General features: G+C 52.1%; 1 protein-coding gene across 2 annotated transcripts in view; it reads left to right on the forward strand.

The window, feature by feature from the left end:
• Positions 1–17,054, forward strand: part of Fbln2 (fibulin 2) — a 63,276-nt gene that overhangs the window by 20,476 nt on the left and 25,746 nt on the right. For both annotated transcript variants that reach the window (XM_005364882.3, XM_005364883.3), the window contains exon 2: positions 559–1,850. In XM_005364882.3, coding sequence (XP_005364939.2) covers positions 559–1,850 — 1,292 coding nt within the window. The remainder of the gene's footprint in view (positions 1–558; positions 1,851–17,054) is intronic.

Consider the following 17,054-nt stretch of genomic DNA (forward strand, 5'->3'; position numbering starts at 1 on the left):
GTAGACGTGGGCATGTATGTAGACGTGGGCATGTATGTAGACGTGGGCATGTATGCAGACGTGGGCATGTATGTAGACGTGGGCATGTATGTAGATGTGGGCATAAGAATACGTGTGCAGGATGACCCATGGGTGTGTCAAGGTGACTGGGCAGGGTGAGGCCACAGTGCTGGACTGAGTGAGCATGTACTCAAGTGTACTTACTTGCCTTTACCTTAGTGTGTGTGTGTGTGTGTGTGTGTGTGTGTGTGTATGATGTGTCTGTGAATTAGATGACGCAGAGGACTCAAGTCACCTTGAGAACACAGATGTAGGGCCAAATTGCTGACCTACTTCAGCATCTGTGGCACCTGAATGACACATGCTCATGTTCCTGTATCTTCCCTGCACGTGGCTGTCTGTGTGTGCGAGAGACCAGGCCCGAAGGCTGCGTGAGTGTGGGCAGAGGGACGTGCCTGGAGGTGGAGATGGCTGTGTGCTGTGTGTGCACATGCTGGGGTGTGCACCTAATCTCTGTGTGTGTCCTTGGCGTGACCGGCTTCCTCTCCATCCTTCCAGGGCCTCTCAAGACATGATGCTGCTCCAGGAGTCTGCAGGAGCATGGCTGGCCTTGGCCCTGGTCACGGCCCTGACTCTAAGCCCAGGCATGGCTGTCCCGTGGCAGGACTGCACAGGCGTGGAGTGTCCAGTACTGGAGAACTGCATCGAGGAAGCCCTGGAGCCAGGAGCCTGCTGCGCCACCTGTGTTCAGCAGGGCTGTGCCTGTGAAGGCTACCAGTACTATGACTGTGTGCAGGGAGGTTTTGTGGACGGCCGTGTGCCAGCCGGCCAGTCCTATTTTGTGGACTTTGGTAGCACCGAGTGCTCCTGCCCGCAGGGTGGTGGCAAGATCAGCTGCCAGTTTATGCTGTGCCCTGAACTGCCACCCAACTGCATCGAGGCTGTGGTGGTAGCGGACAGTTGTCCCCAGTGTGGCCAGGTAGGCTGTGTCCACTCTGGCCGTAAGTATGCAGCTGGCCACACTGTCCATCTCTCACCCTGCCGGGCCTGCCACTGCCCTGATGTTGGCGGTGAGCTCATTTGCTACCAGCTCCCTGGTTGCCATGGGAACTTCTCAGATGCAGAGGATGGTGATGCTGAGCGACAGTACGAAGACCCCTACAGTTATGATCAGGAGGTGGCTGAGGCAGAAGCCACCATGGCCACTGTGAATGAGGTCCTGGCAGGTGCAGAGGGCCCCCCAGCTGCTCTAGGAGGAGGGAATCTGCCACCATCCTCCATCCGAGCAACTCCCTGGCCAGCTTCCCTCCCCAGACCCACAGCAGCTGCTGCCCTGGGTCCCCCAGCACCCATGCAGGCCAAAGCCAGGAGAGTGACCCAGGACATTGATGAGGAAGAGGAGGATGAAGTGGAGGAGATGTCGGTCACTGAGCCACCAGCAGCACATGACCCCGGGAGGCCGGACAGCTTGCCTACAGCACCCCCAGCTGGACCTGACCTCCCTGTCCAGGAGAAGGAGGCTGAAGCCAAGGCAGGACCAGAAGAGAACCTTATTCCTGATGCCCAGGCTACTCCTCCCAGTGCAGGACAGGAGGGTGCTGCTTCCCTGCCTAAGTCAGGCATGGCTGGTCTCATTCCATCTCTGGCCACAGACAGCTCTCCTGAGGACCCAGTGAAGTCCAGCAGCTACCCCACCCTTTCCACACTGCCGCCTGACAGAGCCCAGGTCACATCCTCCCCAGTGGTGCCTGAAGAAATACCCCACCACCCGCAATTGCGACCTCGATCCCGGGCAGAAGAGGACACAGACCCTAACTCAGTACATTCTGTCCCCAGAAGTGGTCCTGTTGGTAAGGCCCTTTCCTATGTCCCTGCAGGACAACTGAGCCTGGAAGGAACTGTCACTGCCTATGGGTTCATTTCAGCTGCCCTCTCTCAGGCCTGAGACAAAGTGGTATGGGTTGGTGGAGATTTCCATGGTGCTTTCTTGCAGGCCTAAGACAGAAAGACATTGGCAAGGGATCTCAGCAGCTGCCCTTTTATAGGCTTGGCCGAGGGGTACAGAGAGGTCATTTTCTAGGAGGTACAGAGTCCCTGGTGGGCTCTGGCTGAGGGCACAGAAGGTTTTCTTCATCAGAATAGAGTATGGTCCTGCCTACTAGAGTCCAAGGGTGTCTTAGCAGGGATCACAGGGCTCAGCGGGTCTGGTCAACTGTCCGTGAGTGTCCTCCTATAGAAGCGTTGGCAGAGGGGACATGTTCTATCGTGGCTCTAACTCTGCTGCTCCTTCCAGCCATGAGTCTGGTTAATGTGTCAGCCCCGCAGTGGCTCACACTTTATACAAAGTAGACGCTAAAGTCCCCGTGGTGTCCACGTGTCTTTCTTGGCTGCCTCCTCCCCTGACCCCATCACTCTCATAGTTAGCTAAGGCCCATTCTCATAGTCTTGGACAGGCAGCCTCTGGTCCTGGGACCTTTGCACTTGCCACAGCTTCTGTCTGAGATGCTTTCCCAGGTGTCTGGATGACCTATTCCTTTTCTCTGTGACAGGTGCCTCATCAGGGTGCCCTCTCTGCCACCCGCCTGCCTTCTTGCAGCTTTGACCTCTCTCAGTCAAAGCTGACATTAGAGGCATCATCACTTCGGTCCTTGCTTATTTTTTGATGTTTAGCATTATACCAGTCAGATTTGGGGCTGAGCCCAAGGGCTCCAGTACTTCCTGTGCACAGCTGGCGCTCTATAAACATTGGATGATGGTTGGAACTGGCGGGAGACCACTGCCAACCTCTCTTCCCCATTCTTCTTCAACTCTGTTGACTCACTGTCTCCCGGAGAATCTGATCTCCCAGTTGTTCTCAGCATTTGCTAAGCTCAGACAGCACCTCCTCCAGGAAGTCTTTCCCGAACAGTTGAGTCTTGTCTCCTTCCAACCCACCAACTCTATTTTCTCCCGTTTTTCTTAAAATAGTGCCTGGGAAATTATATGGTTTCCCCATGGCCAGAGCCTGTGCCTTGTTCAGCCCCATACTGCAGGGTTGTCTGTGAGCAGGCCCCAATGGTCCGGGGAAAGCAGGAGTGGGCTGGTGTGGCTCTGGGCCTCGGGTCTGAGGGATGGATGTCAGGGAAGGGCCTGGGAGGGTTTTCAGACAGAGTGGGTGAGGGGCTCTGAGGCAGTCATCTTATGACCATGATCCTTTCCTGTTGTTCCAGGCTCTGTGGCTATGAGTGAGCCACAAAGTGTGTCTTTTATGACTAGGATGGCTCCAGGCCTATGGTCCTCATACCACCAGCATCTCTGCTTCCAGCCTGCTTCCCATCCCTGTGGCTCCCTGCTCCCAGCCTGCTAGGGAGGTGTGGCTATAGAGGAGGCCTGTGACTGACTGGGCCTGGGGCCCAGGTTGTTCTCCGCCCTGAGCCTGGAAGTACAGGGGGCAGGGAAGGTCTAATGAAGTGCATGTGTGTGGGAGGGCTCAGTGCCCTTGGCCTGCAGCCTCTGGGTTTCCAGGATAGGAAAAGCCCTGGCTTCCCCGGTGACTCCAAGGGATCTGGGAGCAGCTTTGTTCACCTGGTGGATCTCCATGCTGGATTTTCTCAGCTGTGTTTGGGCTATGGCGTTGATGAAAGTTGCTGGAACTAGGCCTGAAGTACCCTCACTACTGCAGGGCCATCCTAACAGGGGCCCAACTCACGGAAAGGCCCAGTTTATAGTCAGCAGGGCCACGAGGGCCCTGCAGCTTCAGCTGAGGAAGAGGAGGTTTAAAACAGGACCCAGAGCCCTCCATAGGCAAATGGCTTGGCCCTTTGTGCCTCAGTTTCTCCATCCGCAGGCAGTGTAGAAGCCCTACTTCAGGGCTGTTCTGAGGCTGCAGCGAGCTCCTCTGTGGTTGTCGACGGCATGGAGCTGAGTGCTCCCAGAGCATGAGATGTGACTGACTCTACTCTCGTCTGCCCTTCAGCCACAGCTCTCTCCTCCTCAGCATTTGTGGGGCCCAGCCTCAGTCAGGGGCAGTGTTAGGGAACAAGGTGGGCTCAACCGTCCCTTCGGGGGCCTAGCGGAGTGGAGTGCCTTAAGCAGATAAAGGCAGCCAGCGGGGCATGCAGCTGGTGAGGGTGGGTGACAGCAGGCCTTTTGAGTGGGTCTTTGGTGGCCTGCCAAGCCTCTGAGAAAAGTGGGGTCTGAAACTTAGAGTCTCCAGGCTGCTATTGGAGGGGAGTTTGGGGCTATGGGTGGGGGAGAAGCTGGGAGAGACAGCTTTGCCCTACTCAACCTTCTGGGCTCACTGAGAGGCAGGCCGGAAATGACCCTAGCCCTGTTGCCATGGCAGCTCTGGGGCCTGGAGAAGGTGGTTTCTATCCACTGTCTGGGCCTAACTGGGGCGGGGGTCCTGCCTGGGAGTCAGAATTGTACCAGGGATCTCCACGGCCTCAGCTGGGCTGTCCCTGCCTGAGCGTCTCCAGATGTTGCCTAAATGGAAGCCACATGCTTGCCTCTCTGGGCTTTGGAGAGGGGCTCTGACGTCTGCTTCTGCTGTCACTCAAGGGGCTTTGGGAGGGTCCTGATTCTACTGGACTGGCATAGCAGAGGGAGCTGCAGAAACAGCAGGAGGTGGCTTGGCCTTGAAGAGGCTGTCAGAAAGCTAGGCAGGAAGGGCTCCCTTCCTTGGGGCTGCCTCATTCTGCAGGGCAGGTGTCTATCTGGTGCCCAAGTAGAGGTGCAGGCTCCTAGCTGTCACAGGCGCCATCCTCTGGGCACTAGTATATAAACTCAGTGATGATTAAGTCCTTTTGTCCCCACCAAAGCCCAGAAGGTTCCAGAGAGCTCTGCCTTCTTTCTGGCCTATGGACATAGTGAGAGAAGGCTGGCATGAGGTATGGTACCCTGTGCCCATCTCTTGTGGGTCAGGGAGACTGGAGGGAGACTGCCTGTGCTTAGTATTAGGAGGGGCCCTGTGAAGGGGGGTGTCTGTAAAGTTCCTGCAGCCAGTAGGAATGAAATCTAAGAGGAGATCCTCTAGCTGATATGAGGAAGAGCTGTTGGCGCAGGGACAGAAGCCAAACCCAGGGCACCATGCCTGTCCTAGGATGCAGATCTGGGCCCAGAACCATGTCTGGTGAGGCATAGATATAATCCATTCTTTAGGAGTCTGGGACGGTGGGGCTGCAAGACCAGGGCCAGCCAGGGCAATGATTGAGACCCTGTCCTCAGAGGAAAAGGTGATAGCAAAAGAGCACGGGGTGTGGCTTAGTGGCAGAGTGCAGCCGGGCATGTGCAGGGTCATCTCTCCTCAGCACTCTGCTTACCAAAAAGATCTGGGCCTGTCTGAGTCCACAGAGGTTTTAAACCTGTGAGGTGTCTCAGGCGTCATGAGGATGAAGGGCTGTGTATAAAGTTGTTCCCTGCAGAAACTTGGGAACCCTCTGATTCCATTTCCCCCACCCACTGCCAGCTCATGGGGCCTGGACATAGGACGTGCCAGGGCTGCTGGGTGGTTGTGGTGCTGGGAGGAGCCCGGGGCTTTCCCCAGCTTCTGCAGCCTCTGCTGTCCTCAGCAAGGCCCTGACTACAGCTCAGCTGTACCGAGTGTGCTGACCTTCCTGTCAGAGCTTTGGAGATACAGAGGACCCTATGGTCTGTGTTTCCACCAGCGCTGGTTACAAAACATTTGAGACAAGAATTGAAACTGTGTGAAACAAACAGTTTGGTCCTTTTGCCCTAAACATCAGTCCACACAGCATAGTGATGTGTGACCGTAGTCTGGAGAAGATCTAGAGCATACAGTGGCTGTGCAGAGGCCAGGCTGGCTCATATATGGGACTGGAACACCTGCTGTTTGGGGGCTGTGCCAGGGCCTCCTGGATCCAGTGCCCTTAGGATCCGTAGGGACAACTGGGCAGTGTCGTCAGAGGTGCCCTGCTTCTGTTCTGCGAACCTGCCATCCTGGCCCTCATTGGTCTACCTGTCGGCTTCTCTACAGAGCATGTTCGTGGTCATTAGAAGTGAGAAGGCCTCTGGGAAACTGCACTTCTGCCTGGTGTTGTTGAATGATAAGCAGGTGTGACCATGCTGGGCTCACGTACCACAGGCCAGCCGCTGGGCAGACAGAGAGGCAGCCCTTCTCACTGGGCAGAAGTGGCTGCTAACCCTCCATCTTAGCTATGGTGTCACCGCCAGTGGTTGGCAGTTGGATTTGGGTCTGTTTCTCTGGGCCACTGTTTGAACCCTGGAGTGACACAGTCTGGCTGACACAATGGGGAAACTGTCTTCCCAGGTCAAGGGGCTTCTCTGAAGGTCACTCAGAGATGGTGGCTGTGGGAAGAGTGGGCTCTAGTTCCCATGGGGGACTCACAGGTAGCTCATATGGGTTTCCTAGGCACTATCCTCCCTATAGGCACCAGTTACATTTAAAGTTGTCTTCACAGTCTGAAGCCAAGGACCACTGGGAGGGGCTTCTTTAATTTGGCCCTTCCACATCAATCATCAATCAATACAATTTCTCTCAGACAGGGCCTCAGGCCAGTCTGATCAATTGGCAATCCCTCTTCACAGGTAACTTAGGTTGTGTCAGGTTGACAGTACAAACTGTCCAGCACAGATGTATACCGCCATGCCTGGGGGAACAAGACCATGGGGATCAAAGTTTCTCTAAATACTCTGTCATCTTTATGAGTGGGATGTTCTCGTGGTGTCTCTCAGGGCTGCCACTCCACGGGGACCAGCTTTCTCTAAATCTTCTGTTTTGTTAATGTCTTTCTTTAAAAGCAGATTTATTGAGATCATATTCATAGCCAGAAGTCCCCTGCATTTGAAGGCATAGTTCAGTGGCTTTTAATATATTCACAGTTATGCAGAAATCATCTAAACCTAATTCCAGATTATTCTCAGCATGTGTGGACTCCACAGCCTGTCCCAGCTGCTTCCTCAGCCTATGACTGCTTCCTCCCTTCTGCCCACTGATGTGTGGATTCCTGATGGTCTAGGATGCTCAGGAACCTCTCCACTGGGTTTCCCGACCATGCGCCACCTCCAGGGCTGTGGGGTTGCCTCTCTGACACTCTCCCAAGCCACGCCACTGCCGGTGCTTCTGGTTTTCTTCACAGATGTCTCCTCGCACCCACAGGGTCTCATTTCTGCTCTGCCTGGTCTGATCCCCATGGTCTTGTCTCTGCTCCATCTGGTCTTGTTTTCGATCCCCATGGTCTCATCTTTGACCCACCCTTACTCATCTCCACTCCCCAAGGTTTCTCGTCCTCAACTGGTATGCTCCAGCCTGTCCTAACCCAAAGATGAAGAGTGCACAGCGGTCCTGTGTGCAGGCTCAGCACCGGCGACGCTGCTGCTTTGATGCTCTCCATAGCCAGCTCTGTCAGAAGTCTGACCCCAGGAGAGCGGCTGCAGAGTCCTCAGCAGGCCCTGAGGAATGAGCAAGAGAGTGAGTGAGGGGCCTCTCTACCCCTGCGTGCCAGCCCTCAACACCGTGGCAGGAGCTTCAGGGGCCCCATTTTATTTGCTCCCCACAACAAAAGCATTTCCCCATGATCTGCACAAGGGCAGAGGATGTGCTCTTGCCGCCTGGCCTGCTGGGAGGATCCCAGCTTAGATGACTCAGATCTTTCTCACTGTATAACCTTCAGGCAAATTACTTGGCTGCCCTGTACAAGAGCCTTACAGAGGTCCTTCTGCCATCCTTTGCCTGCCACTGGAAGACAGGAGAACTTTGTAGGACTCTGCAAGGCCCTCGCCCCCATGGGCACACAGTGCTTCCCAGCTCGGTGCCCTGGGAAAGAGCCCAGTATGACTCTCAGAAAGTGGATTCCAGGCCCTGCTCCTCCTGCCTGTGTGACCGCAGGCAAAGGAGTCACCCTCTCTGAGCCTCAGTTCTGCATCTGGAAAATGTAGGAAGCCCTGTTAGGGCTCAGAGTGGCTGCAGAGCTCTGCTGTGTGGTATGCTCTCTGCTTTCCCTGCAGGGGTTGCTGGGCTCTGGGGAGTGCAAGGAGCGTGGATTTGTGCTTTTCTTTGGACAGATCTGTGTCCTTTCTGCTCGTCAGAAGCCTGTCCCTCCTGCCAAAGAGCCAAGGGGCCAGGCCTGCTGGGGATGGGCTGGAGTGTTTAGCTGCTCACTTCCTGCCCCACCCATGTGTTTGTCATTTCAGCTGCCTCCAGATGTGCATCTGAGTGCTCCTCCCTGCCTGCCTCCTCCTTGTGCTGTGCTCCTCTTCTAGCTAAGTGTTCCTCCCTGCCTGTCATTTACTCTGTATTCCTCTGGCACTCCTTTGCCAGCCTGAAGTCCTTTCTACCTATAGTGTTGCCTGTCTGTGAGGTGACATTCCATTAAGGGTAAGCAAGTGGGTGGATTATGTATCAGGTGCTGGATTCAACTCTGGCTATGTATGGATCTTTTCATTCCTTGAGATACCCTCAGGGGTTCACCGTCATTATACCCATTTTATAGATGGGTGATCGAGGCCCAGGGAGGTTAAGGGAACTATCCGAGGTTCCAAGGCCAACGAAACAGAGAAATGTGCTGACTACCCACTTGGCCTTTTGCCCTGGTACTTCCTAGCCCTGCATGGCATCCCCCTGAGTGTCCAACTACACTGTACAGGCAAATGTGCCTCTATTGTCCAGATGGAGGCTCTGGAATGATTACAGGGCACTGGGCCCATTGGGCAGAACAGGGCTGGTGTGTAGCTGGCAGACTGTCGGCTTTTCTCTGGCCTCTGGCCTGGACCTCTTTGCGTCATTCAGTTCAGGGGCCAGAGAGCCAGAGTCTCTGGGATGTAGGTGGTGGAGTGTGGGAAGCTGAGCGCAGGGTCTGACTGTCCTGCTCTTGCTTAGAGAGCGGCTGAGCTTGGGATGGGATGGGCCAAGCTCCTGGATGGTGTTGGATGCCTGGGAACATGTCAGCAGCAAACAGAGGTGAGGCCTACCCTGCAGGGATGGGGTCCGGCTGTGGCTCAATGCCTGGGGGTCCACTAGACCTTTGGGAGGCTCGTGGCCCGGAAGCAGTTAGAGATACCAGGCTGGTGGAAGGTCAGATTCCACTTGTATAGAAGATGCTGGTTCTGTTGTTTCATGGGCTGGAGAGACTGAGCGTGGTCACTTTTGGTTTTCTTCAGAATCCTGGGATTTGGAATTTCACCTAGAAGCTCCCATCATGTGAATACTGGTAGTTTATTCAAACAGTTTAAAGCACCAAGAAAATGTGCAGTGGGCCTGACCTTGCTTCTGGGAGTGTTGACTGCCCTGCTCCTTCCCATGCCCAGGCATACAACTAGAACACTGAAGAGGCTAGGGATAGGTGAGGAGCCTGCCAAAGGCACAGGGAGCTCCGAGATGGAATCATGAGTCCTGACTCCTAGCTAGGGCTCCCTTCCCTGTGAAGACCCTCCCAGCTGAGCCACAGCCCATGGGAAGCACTTTCATGAAGGAGATGTAATTGGATCTGAGGGGACCAGCAGAACCCTGTGGCTCAGGGATGGTGGCAGTTCAGCTGCCATTAGGAAACCCACATCAGCTCTGGCTGTAGCTTGAGGAACAGAAGCAGTCAGGCCAGCATGTTGTTGAGATTCCAGGCTTCTACCCCTCCAGGCTGTCTCCCTGCTGAGCAAAGAATAGGGCTGAGCAAGGTAGAAGGCCAGCTTGGAAGAATGAGGAGAGGGCAGTAGGCTGTGGGGGATGGTCAAGTAAGTGCAGTTGGCAAGTGATAAGGAACCCTCTTGTGCCACTTTCCAGGTATGGGCATAACAGCACACTTCCTGATAGAGATGGTCTTCAGTTGTGTGTTGGAGGTTTTGGTGTGAGGTGTAGACACCTGGGGAGAGGCCATGTGATCCGTGGGAGTCTGAAGCTGGGTGTCTGGCAGTTTGGATCTGGACTGTTTCCTAGAGGCTCATGTGGAAAGGCTTGTTTGTAGACGGAAGTTTCTGTCCTGCCTGGTCCCACAGCCATTCAGTTCCAAATAAACACATAGAGGCTTATTTCAATTATAAACTGTTTGGCCTATTAGCTCAGGCTTATTACTAACTAGCTCTTACAACTTAAATTAACAAATCAAATTAACCATAATTCTTGTCTATGTTTAGCCACGTGGCTTGATACCTTTTCTCAGTAAGGCATTCTCATCTTGCTTCCTCTGTGCCTGGCTGGTGACTGACTCTCTGCCTTTCCTCTTCCTAGAATTTTCTTAGTTTGATTGCCCTGCCTATACTTCCTGCCTGGCTACTGGCCAGTCAGCATTTTATTAAACCAACACAAGTGTGCAAAAGCATTATTTCACAGCCCTTGTTCCCACTTCAATGCTGTGAAAGATGGAACTTTTAAGAAGTGAGGCCTGGTGGCATAATGGTGGCGCATGCCTTTAATCCCAGCTCTTGGAAGGCAGAGGTAGGATCTCTGTTAGTTCTACAGAGTGAGTTCCAGGGCAGCCAGGGCCACACAGAAAAACCCTGTCTTGAAAAACCAAAAGAAGAAGAGGAGGGAGGATGGAGGAGGAGAATAAGGAGGAGGAAAAGAAGAAGTAGGACCTAGTGGAATGTCTTTAGGCCTCTGGGCACGTGCCCTTGACCATGGATGCAGGCCCTCTCTCACTCAACCCACGGTGGGCTGCTAGGACTGTTTGTGGAACCATCACCATCCAGGGTAGACTCATTTGATACTCACAGAGACACATGGGTACACATATACTTACATTTGTGTTAGCATTTCCTGGGAGGCATGAACAAATGTCTATTCACCCCAGTTAAGACCATAATGACAGACCAAATGATTCCACACAAGTCCTTGGTGAACCCAGGGGTTTAGTTGGGGTTACAAGAATATGAACACAATTTAATGTGCATCCCCTAATATCTGTTGTTGACTATTGGTACATCTTTGGGGAATGGGCAGGGTTCGTGTCTCACTCCCATGAAGGAATACTAGGAGGCCCAGCCTTCAAGGGGCATTGTGTGGACAATCACTGCAGCTTTGATTTCAAGGCAGCAATAGTGTTGTTATGCCTAGAGGAAGCATCATCAACACACCAACACACACACACACACACACACACACACACACACACACACACATTGTGTTGTGGCTAGTTTTATGTCAACTTGACACAAGCTATAGTCATTTGAAAGGAGGAAACCTCAACTGAAAAAAAAATGTTTTCATAAGATTCAGTTGTAGGGCATTTTCTTATTTAGTGATTGATGGGGGAGGGCACAGTCCATGGTAAATGGTACCGTCCCTGGGCTGGTGGTCCTGGGTTCTTCTATAAGAAAGCAAACTGAGCAAGCCAGTAAACACCAACCCTCCCTGGACTCTGCATCAGCTCCTGCCTCCAGGTTCCTGCCCTTCTTGAGTTCTTGCTCTGACTTCCTTTAATGGTGTTCTATGATCTGGAGGTGTAAGTCAAATAAACCCTTTCCTCCTCCAACCTGCTTCTGGTCATGTTGTCGGTTGCAGCAATAGAAACCCAAACTTAGATACTCACAGACTTAACACACAGTATCTTCAGGAAATTGATTCCAGGAACCTCCTGCCTTCATCTTGGGTACCAAAGCTGAAGGATGCTTAAGTCTCTATGTAAAACCCATGACCAGATCCTGTGGGCATGTTGTGAGTGCTGTGGGCCGCATTCCTGCCGCCCCAGCTCCTGGTCGCCTGGCTAGCTTATGCCCCGAAATAACACACAAATTGTATTCTTTTAAACACTGCCTGGCCCATTAGTTTCAACCTCTTAACCCATTTCTAATAATCTATGTAGCACCATGAGGTGCGCTTACCAGGAAAGATTCAGCATATCTGACCTGGTGGCTGGTTGCATCACATCTGCCTGGGAGAGGGGAGCATGGCCTCTGAGCTCACTTCCTCTTCCTCCCAGCATTCTGTTCTGTTTACTCCTCCCACCTATGTTTTAACCTATGAGGGCCAAGCAGTTTCTTTATTTTTTAACCAATGACCTTCCTCCATCATGTGCATCCTACTTTAATTCCTGCAGGTTACTGGTTATTCTGAGGTAGGGTGAATGCAATGTGTTCATAGTAGCTACACTGCACTGTCTGGAGACCAGACACCAGAAGGATGTCTGTGCACTTTTGCTCAATACAGATACAGGTCTTTTGGAAATATTTTCCTATATTGAGTTGGTTGAGTTCACAGCTGTAGAGTCAGTGGATGAGAGGGCCAGCATATAGACACATGCATGCTGGAAACATTTCAGTCTTGACCCTGTATCTTAAAAGGCTAAAAAATCGATGCTACATCTAACCCAGTTAATTCCCTAATGGCATCTAATACTCTGCTTTCTCTAATTGTTCCCAAGGTGGGCTGTAAAACTTGTTTTGTAAAGGTAATATCTAATCAAGGATGATTAACCAGCATCTGGTTTACTGTGGCGTTTGTATTCCCTGGGTTTGTTATTCCCAAACTCCCCTGAAGCCCAATGCACACAGTCTCAAGTGTCTTTTAATGTAGCACAATGGAACAGGCCTTCACCAAATGTCCTGTTGGAGCTTAATGTGCAGACAGCAGTGCTTCAGGTCTCAGTGGACAGCACAGAGAGGCCACACTTGTGCACACATGTGGCCCTTCAGCCAGCAGATGGAGACCAGTGTTCCCTGGTGATACCTCCATGTTGTTAGCTCTCACTCCCTCCTGGCCCCATTAAAATCATTGTTCTGACTTGCCAATTCCCTGGCCTATTTGTTATATGAGCCCATTTGTTTGTTTCCCCATCATCACCCAGCTGCCCAAACTCCCGAAATAACCACACAGTAACTGTGTTAATTAAATCACTGCTTGGCCCATTAGCTCTAGCTTCTTATTAACTAACTCTTACATCTTAATTTAACCCATTTTTATTAATCTGTGCATCACCACCAGGTTGTGGCCTACCAGCAAAGTTTCAGTGCATCTGTCTCTGGCAGAGGATCCATGGCTTCTTCTGACTCCGCCTTCTTTCCCCCAGCATTCAGTTTAGTTTTCCCCGCCTACCTAAGTTCTGCCTAGTGCAGGCCTAAGACAGTTTCTTTATTAGCCAATGGTATTCACAGCATACAGAGGGGAATCCCACATCACCTATTCTTGTGTTTGTTTTGTAGAATGGAATGATCCCACTTGTGTCTGGCTCTTTTGGAAGAATACATTGGGTCCTATTCACATTCCTGTGTGTAGCAGTTAAATTACCTTTGTTAGTGTTAATTGCTGCTCCTGTTGCGATGGCAAGCAGAATGTCTCAGTGCCATTCTGCTGTGGGAATGAATCATAGCTTGCTGATTTGCTCTGATACCGATAGGCATTTAGGTCTGTGCTGCTGGCAGCATCCCTCTGTCTCTGGAAAGCAAGAGGCGTCCCTGTGTATTAACTGCACACCTAGGTGGAGGGCTTATAGCATTGACTGATGGTTTTTGATCATTTTCCAGAGCACCCCAAAGTTTATGTGTGCTTGATTTGTATGTGTGTGTGTGTGTGTGTGTGTGTGTGTGTGTGTGTGTGGCAGGTGGCTTCGCACCACTCTCATCTCTGGTTCATCCCAGTGCCAGCTAACTTTCGTCCTTGGCCCCAGGATAGAGCAGCATCTCCTCTTGGTTTTAAGTTGCATTCATGAGAATTGTGGTGCTGAGAACCTTTCCTTGTGGATGCCCCTTTTCATTCTCTTTTGCCTCTGAGTGTATGTGGTATATGATAGGTTGAGCCTCTGTCTAGCTGTTCATAAACGTGGCAGATGTGCAGGACCCTCCACTGAGAGCCAAGGGATGTGCCACAGGTGCAGGCTGCAGTTCCGCAGTTGCTGCTGGACTCAGACTCTGATCAGCATACAGCAGGACCAGCCAGGCATGGGAGAGCATGACGGAAGGCAGGGGTGCATGGCATATGTGTGCTAATAGGTCTGGGAAGAACCTATATAGATATAGAAAGCCAAGGCTGGGTGGGCTTAGGTGGAACCCCATCCCAATGGTTCCGTCTGGTCCCTATTACTCCTCTGCACAGTCCCATGAACCTGGGGTAGAAGGCAGAGCTGAGGTCAGGACCTTTTCTGATTTGTCTACTTCACAGGCCTCATAAAAATGCTCAAGGCTCCTGGGTGGCCCAGAAAGGCTCACCCTGGGTTGTACAGGAAATGTCACCATGTCCCTCAAGGCTGGTGGGACCCACGATGCTGTGTCATTCTCTGGGCTGTGTGTTGAGGCCCTCAAAGCAAACATCCTGTTGGGCTGGGCTCTGGTGGGGACTCCCACTGCTACCTTCCTGCCAGGAGAGAAAAATGAGCTGCAGCGTTTCAAAGCCAGAATGCTTTGTGGGGAGAGGGGGTTTTCATGTCAGGGAAAGGGGACTGTATAGGAGGTCTTGATGTCTGGGCTGGATTGTTTGGGAGAGCCATTGTTCTGTGATCAAAGGAGGTTGTAGCCTCCGGAATCCCTGAATCTATTTACAAGGGGAGGGCTCGGGAACGGCTGATACCTGCCTGCAATATACAGAAGGCTGGGCTCCTCCCCACGACACCATCTGGTGCTGGGGCTTGGGTTTCCACTCAGATGCCAGGTGCATCTCTGTGTAATCCTTTTAAAAGACGGACGGCAGTTTATATAGCTCCTGAACTCGGACTAAAACACGTTCAGGAATGACTTCATTTCATCTACACATCTGCCTCGGGCTCTCTGACACCTGTGTGTGATTGGCTGGGAGCCACTTCACTGTTTCATCTCTGATTGTTAGGTATTCCTGGAATCTTTGCTGTCACAAATGCATCATGCATCTGGGACCCTCCTGTCTGGGTTCATGGTGGTGCCTGTCAGCATCTGAGATTCCTGGAAGGGGGAAGTTCCAGCTCACAGTTCATTATATTATATTGCAATGTGTGTGTGTGTGTGTGTGTGTGTGTGTGTGTGTGTGTGTGTGTTTTAAATAGCATGAAATTTCCAAGTATGGAGCATGCAGCTGAACAGCATTAAATGAAGTCACACTGGAGTGAGATCTCCAACTTCTGAAACTCTGCCCCTGTTGAATACTCAGCCCCACCCCTGGTGCCCACCTCGCGTCTGTCTTTGAATCTGAGTGGAGGCATGTGCTTGCTGTCTGTGGTCTGTGTGTCTAGATTGTGCTATATCATTCCTGAGCCTCACTCTTCACTATGGGATTTTCTAGTCCTGTTACCTTATCCTGTTTTTGTCTCTTCCTGTGGCCAGAATCTTTCCCCATGTCATGCTTGTGGGATATGAACATGTCACATGGTGGTTTTGGTCTTCATTGGTGACTTGTTGCTACATAGGGACCGTGTCTCTGCAGACATTTCTAGCATAGACTGTTCAGTGGCCTGGGACCCTGGGGCATCTATTTCTTGTTTTCCTAATAACAAAATTTCTGCAAAATGAGTTTGCACATTTTCCCTTTCAGCAGATAGAAGGGCAGGTTTTCCAAATCTCTTTCTCTCTCTCTGTGCCACCCAGGGGTGTGAGAGGTGAGATCAAGGAACAACCGTACTCTCTAGCAGGGAGGACCCTGAAGCCCAATACTCCAAAGACCATAGCAGAGTGGTCAGAGCCAGGCCAGTCACTGTTCACCAGGAGGTGAGGATGTCCCGGCCATCCTTGGGAGGAATAGGGAGGTGCAGTCATTCCAGAAGAGGCAGAAGGGCAGACAGCATCACAGAACAGGCAGTGGCCCAGCCTTCCATCAGGCATTGGTTCTGTTGCTGTGCTGTGCTGGCTTAGCTCATTCAGAAGGGTGCAACACACCTCACCATGTGTGCTGGTGGACAAGGGCATCTCTGAGCGGCCCCTTTACTACATGTGCAGACATCAGACATCGTAGGCTGGTGTGAGCTTTAAATGCTGATGGCTGCTGAGAGCCTGAACGCCCCACCTGGAAGCAGAATTTGTGTTGTTCTTGGTCCATGCTGGGCCCTGTGTTGCCCACTGGGGAACTGAGGTGACTCAGGCCCATTTTTGGACACAGAACTCTCCAAGGGTGTGTCACCTGGCAGGGATATTGTGGTGCAGTGTGTGTGTCTCTGTGTGTAGCCAGAAGTGGGAGCCAACTGACCTTCCCAGAGGCAGGTGTGTGCTGGCCATTTGGAGGGGCAGGAAGTCATATTGGATGGGCTTCTTAAGGACCGATGGGTGGACATTCCCCAAGTGGACAGGAAGGAGGAGGGTGTTCTTAGCATAGTTAATCACCAATGAAGACAGCAACAAGCAGAGGCCCAAGTGACTCGGCAGAAGGTGAGAACTGCTTTGTAGGCCTGGACTGTCACACCAGGGAGTGGCACTTTGTCCTGTAATGGCTTTCCATGGAGCTCCAGGGCTCCCTAAGGTGACTCAGAGTTATTTAAGGTCAGTGCAGTATAAGAGAGGGTAAGTGAGGTGATGTGGTAGAATTGAGGTATACAGAAGCCAGGGGACCCTCTCTGAGGAAAAGTGATCCCTGAAGAGGGGAAAGGAGTGGGGCAAGGCAGGGGGAGGGTGGAAGATCCTGGGCAGACAGCATAGCAAGAGCAAAGGCCCTGGGAAGAAATGAACCTGAGACAGCAAGGAATGAGTGAGCAGAGAGAGCAAAGAAGGGAAAAAATGGAGAGAGAGGCAGGACCGTCCGTGGGACCTCACAGTCATGAACAAGTCCTCCTCTGATCCCTGTGTGTGGACAGTCACCTGGGTACCATCCTGAAAGGGATGGAAGCAGAGGGTCAGGAGTTAGGCAGACCGATAAGACAGGTGGGTGGCCCTTGTGGAGGGGACATATTTGACCTAGAGGGTCCTCAGGACACTCAGGGACTTCGCTGACACAAAAAGGTCCTGTAAAGCAGCAGTTTAGGCATCAAAAGGAGGCAACCATCCCAGCCTTGGGAAGCCAGGAGCAACCTGAAGCAAGTCTACTGCTGGTTGGGCACAAATTCCTATGACCAGGCTAGGTACAAAAGTGTAGGAGGGGCCAAGGCAAGGTGACATAGGAAGTTCATGGATCAGAAGATATCACCAGAGTCAGAGTGTGAGGAAGAGGAGAGGCTTGGTGTACTCTCCACAGACCAGAAGCCAGAGAGCTCAAGAAATCCCCAGAGAGAGAGAGAGAGAGA

This window comes from Microtus ochrogaster, unplaced genomic scaffold (assembly GCF_000317375.1).
Source record: "Microtus ochrogaster isolate Prairie Vole_2 unplaced genomic scaffold, MicOch1.0 UNK1, whole genome shotgun sequence".
Taxonomy (NCBI): Eukaryota; Metazoa; Chordata; class Mammalia; order Rodentia; family Cricetidae; genus Microtus; species Microtus ochrogaster.